Raw genomic sequence first — 7,610 nt, forward strand, 5'->3', positions numbered from 1 at the left:
CACTGATTACAGAAGTTGGATTTGATCCCTTAACTTCAAGGTTACATTTCATCAAGATGCAAAATCACATCCAGATCATCTATTTTATATATAAAAGAAAAAGACAGCAAAACAGCAAAGGGAAAACTACTTCTTTGCAAGTGACACTTCTTTCAATGTAGAAACCTTATAAAAACAGACAAAAAAATAATAGGCCTAGAATATTAAAGCTAGATAATAAAAGCAATCATCATCCTCACAAATTATTCTATGCTTTGCCTAGCCATCCAGCTGACGTGAAACATCCTTCTTATGAAACTGTTTGAGACAAGAGTTTTGTCATTTAGCTAGTCTCTGAGCCTGGAGCTGTCAGCCTCCTGCAAGTGCCTGGCATCACACTGACAAGGTGACACAAAAAGAGATGAGTAAGAAACCAGAGGCTCAGACTTTGGGAGCTGTGAGGAAGTAACATCCTTCTCTCTGAAGTGTAAAAGGGAGCAATAAAATGGGTTTTGAAGCTCAACACATCTTCTAAATTGTAACAAAGAGCCAAACCCCAAAGCCTTACTGGTGGGTTGCCTTTACAGATATGCTTACCCCGCCTTATATATTGTCTTCTCTTCTTTTTATGCTTATTTGCTTACCAGGAGGTAGAGCAGCTGCTGTCATAATTCCAGTCATATTGCACAGCAGCAGCAGGTGTCTTTTCGGACACAGGGACTGGAAGAAGCTTGGTGTGCAGTGAAGTTGTGGTGAAACACCTCTGGTGCCCTCTAGAGTTCCCTGATTTCCATGAGCTCTCTCAATCCATCTTCAGATGCAGCTAGCTGTGAGGTACAACACTGATTCCTAGTGCTGAGGGACCAGGAATCAAAAAATTGTTCCTTTCTTTTTTTTTTTTTTTTTTTTCATTTAATTTCTTTTCCTTGGCTTTTTGTTTGCCAAAGGTATTAGAGCTCTTTCCACTGTGATTTTTCCCAGGTTTCCTTTCCCTGGGATTGTCTCTTTGATCTTTCCATAGTGAGGGTTCAGTAGCTTTCTCCTGCTCTGCTAATGACAAAAATCCTTTTGGAAGGGGGTGACTTTCTAATATGGCCAAGAATTTTAATCATGAGTTTTATGATATCATATTCTCTTGAAGTCACATTTATGGAGTCAAGAAAACAAATGAAACTCTGTTTTCTTCTCTTTATCCTCTTCATTAATAAATAAGTTCCATGATTATCAAGGGCAAAGCAAATATACATTCATCAAAGATGGAAAAAAACTTGGGACAGCTTGATTTGTTTCTCAGTCCAGCACTTAATATTCCTTAAAATATTTAAGGCACTCTTCTCTTTTCTGAAAAAAGAGGAGTGCCACCCCTCAATTCCAAATTACTAGTTTACAAAGTTGCATTTTCCCTTGTCATCAGCATGTTTATAATGTTTACATCTTGTTCTTCTTCACCTGAGGAAGGCAATGAGGCTTCTCAGCTACATTAGCTGCCTCACTGGGAAAAGTTTATGCATGGTAGCAAGCTGGAGGAATCTCATTGATTTCTCTGCCTTCCCATAGAGCAGAGATGTGACCATCATCTAAGTGAAAGGAGAAACTGAAGGAGTTGATGGCTGTGTGAGTCACATCTGTCTTTTTCAAAAGTATCCAGATATCTTGGATCCATGGTCTTACTGGTGTATTTAGCTCCCCAGGTAGTAACAGACAGTGAGGCCACTTTTCATCCCAGTTAGCTGGAAGCTTGCACATCTTTTTCTCATTCAAAGCTAGCAAGTCACAGGGTTATCCAGTGTTTTATCAGGTGTGTATGGTGTGCTGTGCTGGAAATATTTCCTGGCAAATATCAATTGCAGTGCACCACAGTCCCATGACTTAATCTTTGGTCTATAGCTCAGAAACATTCCATGGGCAAAGTCCTGGATGTCTCAGATATGTTCCATGGGCAGGTCTCCTAGTATGGAAAATTAGTCCGAAAGTTTAAAATGCTTGGTGTTGAAATAGAATATTTTGGAAAAAATGAGGCATCAACTCTTGCACTCTCTTCTTACTTTCTCCATTGATTTACACATGTCAAAAATAGATCCATCTGCTTAGAACATGTTCTTCATACACTTGGTTGGTTATGAGCAGAAAAGAAGCATGAAGGTTGACTCTGCAAGACAGCTTTTGTACATGCTGTTTGTCACTGATCCTATATATTACTTATCCCTGTAATGTCTACTGGCCATATTCCAATGTTTGGCTAACTTTTGTCATCATTAGGCCTCCTGACCTTCTGAAGTGAAGTTTTAACAATTTAATTGTCCAGGCAGTCTTCACATAACAGATCTTGGAATCAGCAGAAGTGTTTCAAAGTCAGTATAGGTACCTCTAACTTAGGAGGTTATTTGCATCACTGAAGAGAGTCGAATCTTCCATTTCCTTTATATCAGCAAATGTCTTACCATTTGTCATGTGTTGCTAGATTTGGCTAACATCAAGTCATTTTCATGTTCAGAGTTCCAGGAAAGTCTAACCAATAAGTTCATGCTTGCTTTTTCATCATTATTACTGTTTTAAAGTATTTATTTATTGTAAATGAGGATGTAAACATTCACTGCAGATGGTCTCTTCCCCCCTGCTGAGAGAGAATCTGTTTCTTTTGCTGCATGTCGAAGTTTCACCAGCCTGGGGTGTGGAGGAGTCCTTGAGGTAGCTGCCAAACGAGAGTCCAAGCCTTCAGGCACACTTGGATCTTTTCACTTTTAAGTAAGGCCATCATTAAAACATGAGTAGACATAATTGCACCATAGTGCTGGGCAGAATTGCAGGCTGGTCTGGAATGATGTCCTAAAGCATAAGTTATTTCTAATATGCTGGCCTGATACTCCTTGCCTTCTTTCTGCAGCTCTCCATGCACAGTACCAAAATCAGAAACTTTAGCCTTGCCTTTTAGAACAATAAAGTTACTAGTTTATAGGAGTTGCACTACAAAGCTGAGAATACCCAGAAGACACCATTATGAAACCACCATGTTTAATTTTACTCTTTTAAATCCAAATGAAAGTATTAACATAAAAGAAACTAGTTTCATAGGTGTGGAGCATACCAAAAATGAATCGACTTCACTAGGATCTCAGTCTAAAAAATAAGGCAACTAAATTTGACTTTCAGGAAACACATTTGAATGCTTTGCCATTAATCTTCTGTCTGTCGTGTCTGATTTAAATGTAAAATCAGATTTTCTCCCCAACTTGAAACTTACTTTCATCAGCAAAGGGAAATTATCCAACTCTTTTAGATTTTTTTAGACTTTAACTTGCAGAGAAATAAACTCCACCAAAATTAGACCAAGGGGAATTGCTGGTAAAAAAAGTAAGATAAAGTAGAAGATAATATCTCATGGCCTTTTTATGCTCATTACATAAAGTGAGACTAAAAATTACACCCTCACAGGAGCACGACAAGGAGGGCTGGCCAGAAATTTTCCATAAAACTTTCTCTCAATAAGCTTCATGGAAAAATTAACGGGCTCTGCATATCCTCATATGTGGAGAAGAATATATCCATCAGGAACTGCAAGCAGAGTTGTCATGAGACTCTGCAATGACATTTTGCTAAAGAAGAGTTGGCTTTTTTTATAAGAAATACAATAGCATCTTAAAAAAAAAACTGTCATATTTCATGGTCAGTGGTACATAAGACTAAACTGCAAAGGACACAGACCCCTCACTCACCCCATGAAATCCTTTCCTATGAACATTGGTTTTCAAACCAGAATTTTAAGATTCTGCTCACAATAAAATACCCATATCTATGTGTTTCAATATAAACTGGGTATCTAAGCTTCCTGTGTAGTCAGTGAAGAATGAAGACATTGTGTAGCTGGGTATGCAGCATATTTTTAGATGCTATTAGATATGCCATCTATCTATTGCTGCTTTAAATGTGATGTTCTCCTGCAAGCCCTCTGAATTACCTATTCACCTAGCATAAACATCTCATTGCCATGGGACAGCTCAAATAGGACCAAACACACATTTTTATTCAGCTTGATGAAGCCCTCAGCAGAGCCAGAATGGTGCAGCTCACTATAAAGACATAACCATTTCATAGGCTAAATCATTCTCCAGACTCAATTCAGTTGCCTAAACACTGGCATCTTGTGCCACGTGACATTCACAGGGGTAACCTACCTGGCATCAAAACACCTAGAAGCCAAGTGGACTTAAGTCCTGTATCATATCTAGCAAATCTCTGCAGATGTTTCAGATGTTGTAGGACATCTGGAATCATTATAGGCTCTTGTACATAGAAACCTACATCAAGTCCCCTTTAATGGGAACAGGAGCTTAGGCACTGTTGATGTACACACCTACAAGTTGATATGCTTATGTACCTTAATACCAGATTTTGTCCCATTTGGTATTTTAGACAGTCTTGATCACCATTCGAGAACATTAAAGATTTTTATCCTTTTTCTTAGCCCTACAGATCATTTCTGAGACTATTTCTGTAAGTTTTCACTGCAGTATTCCCATTTTTCAGGGCATATTGAGCTGTCAAATAAACACAGTACTATTCCTTTTGCTCTGGAGTTGAAGATTTTAAAGATATCAGCACAACAAAAATTCTTTTCTGATCAATCCTTTGTTAAGCTTGCTATTTACTTCTATTTCAAATGAATGACTGCAGGTATTGCCATCTTTTAAAATCAATAAACCAGCTTCTTTTTCATGCTAGATCATAAGTATTTTTATATTTTATATATGTCTCACTATAATGATACATTTGAATTTCCTTTTCCTGCTTTCTGTTATTTTAACCTCCATGACGTTTTTGTTTCTTTGGACATATGGAGACTACAAATGATGATAAAATGCAACACAGAACTTTGAAATCAACTGACTCCTAAAAGGACTTGAAAGATCTAAAATACTCTTATCTATATGCTACTGCTGACCTTGCTTTTACTACTATTAAAGACATGACTGATGATGATGATTTTTATTTTCCTGATACACTAGGCATTTAAAAAAAAATAATAATTAAAGTGAAGTATGTTTACCTCTTTTAGATGCTGAATTTAGAAGATCCAGATATTAATACAAGTGCAAACTTCAAAAATCATATGATATTATTAATTGATGCGTGCAAAACAGTCTTTGTAAATATTTAATTATCATTTTCCTCTGATTACTAATGGGATAAACATAAATTCATGCTTTGAAAAGTGCCTGGAGACTGATGGATAAACATCCTAAAAGAGAATTATTTGTTAAGAACCTTCGGGAGATCTTTTATAAAAGACTGGGCCACTCCCAATCTTAAACTGAGAAAAATTTCCAAAATGAACTCTCGTTTTGGTTAGGACTCCCATATATTTGGTATCTTCCCTAGGATACTGGTTTTCCTACCGAGCTGAATTCCTATGTGCAGCAGACAGAAAGATTACCTTAAAAGATATTTAGGAGCCTTTCCCATGGTTTTGGGGTGTTTTTTTGATACTTCCAGCTTCCTGATAATTGTCCATGTCCTGTGTAACCTCTTTTCTCTTGTCCTTTACTTTTTCACTCTTTTCTAAAACAGTTGAAAAGAGTGAGAAGCCAAAGCACAGAGGAGAGAATTTCTCACTGAAGTGAAATGTTCCCATTTCTGACCTACACGTGGGTCTCTGCATTAGATCAGGGTTTACTGATGTGGTGCCTGAGGCATCCGAAGAGTTACCACAGGGACAAGATCTTAACTAGCATGGGATGGGAAACAGTTATTGCTTCATCAGAATCACTCTAATGTCCTTTTTTTTTCCCCCTCACGCAAACCAATATAAAACATTGATTTCTCAAAGATGTCCACAAACTCAAAAACCAGCTGCTATTCCTCTCATCTTCTTTCTGCCCTGAGCAGAATTAGGATAACTGAAATCAGTCTTTTAAAAACTGCAATGATGTTGCAATCTTTGAAGTAATTTTTTATTTATGTTTCTTAATGAAAACTAAAAATCTAGAAGATCTGGGTGGAGTTTTTTTCACTTACCACTTATTTGGATTTCACTCTGTTGGATCCCCAGAGGACTTAGCAGCATGGATATGGCCAATCCATGATAATCATGCTAAGGGGTAGAGATTTCACCCTTGGCTTGCTGAGTTTCCTGGTAGAAGCACAACCATACATCCACATAGAATAACCAGGTTGTGTTCAAGAGTCTGATCTAGAAAAGTGAATAAACCACACAAAACTGGTGTAATTTACCTGAAAAGGGGAATGGGGTAAAGCTGGAAGTGGGTAGATTCAGGCTGGATGTGAGGAAGAAGTTCTTCCCCATGAGAGTGGTGAGACCCTGGAATGGGTTCCCCAGGGAGGTGGTTGAGGCCCCATCCCTGGGGGTCTTTAAGGCCAGGCTGGATGAGGCTCTGGGCAGCCTGATCTAGTGGGAGGTGTCCCTGCTCATGGCAGAGGGGTTGGAACTGGGTGATCCTTGTGGTCCCTTCCAACCATGACAGATTCTGATCTGTTTTAGCAGAGGACTTTAGAGCCCTATTGGCTCAATGGTTGGACTTGATGATCTTAAAGGCCTCTTCCAACCTAAAGGATTCTATGATTCTGTGATTCTAAGACGTGTCTTCTGGGACTGGGAAAGTAGCAATGCTGGAAAACCTAGGGCACTAATCCTCTCTTGGCCTCTCTGAAGTCAAAAACACTGTGTCAATCTGCATCAGCCAAGCATCTGTCCCGCAGTGTTTCAGAACTGAGAGTCCTTCTACAACAGACTTTGAAGCTGCATGTAGGCTGCTCTTCAGCTCTACTCTTTTCTGTTTCTCCCATAAGTAATAAATAGTTTAGGGAGTAAATCTTGAATTTCACTGTAGCAAAACGAGTCTAACTGTAAACTCCTCGATGTACGCGAGCGCATTTATATTTATGTGCCTGTGTGTGTTTTTCTTTTTTTTTTTTGCTTTGTTTTGTTTTTGTTTTTGTTCTTTTTTCTGTTTCCTTCCCGTTTGTAGTTTGATCACTCACGGTTTCGGAACTCCTGCAATATGTGCTGCCCTCAGCACTTTCCAAACTGTTCTCAGCGAAATGCTGAACTACTTGGAAAAGCACACGTCGCACAAAAACGGAGGAGCGGCGGAATCCGGCCAAGGACACGCCAACTCGGAGAAAGCCCCCCTGCGGAAAACTTCAGAGGCTGCTGTGAAAGAGGGCAAAACAGAAAAGACAGACTAGCTACATCAAACAGAATCTATTTCAAGAGAGTCTTGCTGCTGATATTTTTTTTAAATATATATATCATTGAGGGTGATTTATCTCCAGTGGACCAAATCCCAAAAAAAAAAAAAAAAGGGGAGGGGAAAAAGAAAAAGGAAAAAAAAAAAGGGGGGGGAAAGAAAAGGAAATAAAAAGAGAAAGATTAAAACAGAGAGAAAGAGAGAGCGTGAGAGAGGAAAGTATTCAACCCTAAGAACAGCAGTGTACAGTAATTGTGTGATGAAATTGTCACTTTTTTTAACGTTTATGTTGCTCTAAACTACTTTTTCGTGCACGTAGTATTTGATTGTTCTGGATGATACACTAACACGGTTTTTTATAAACACTTCTGGACTTGGCTGAGGTGGCACGTGAAATCTGAAGCACTTTCTTCTTCTGGCAGCAGA

At 38.6% G+C, this 7,610-nt stretch overlaps 1 protein-coding gene across 1 annotated transcript in view; it reads left to right on the plus strand.

Annotated features, from left to right (window-relative positions):
- Nucleotides 1–7,182, plus strand: part of TFAP2D (transcription factor AP-2 delta (activating enhancer binding protein 2 delta)) — a gene marked incomplete at its 5' end in the record, with an annotated part of 32,108 nt that extends 24,926 nt beyond the window's left edge. Inside the window, one exon of the mRNA XM_008944687.1 lies at nucleotides 6,963–7,182. Within this exon, the coding sequence (XP_008942935.1) occupies nucleotides 6,963–7,182 (220 nt within the window). The remainder of the gene's footprint in view (nucleotides 1–6,962) is intronic.
- Nucleotides 7,183–7,610: the final 428 nt, after the last annotated feature.

This window comes from Merops nubicus, unplaced genomic scaffold, assembly GCF_000691845.1.
Source record: "Merops nubicus isolate BGI_N331 unplaced genomic scaffold, ASM69184v1 scaffold6077, whole genome shotgun sequence".
Lineage (NCBI taxonomy): Eukaryota > Metazoa > Chordata > Aves > Coraciiformes > Meropidae > Merops > Merops nubicus.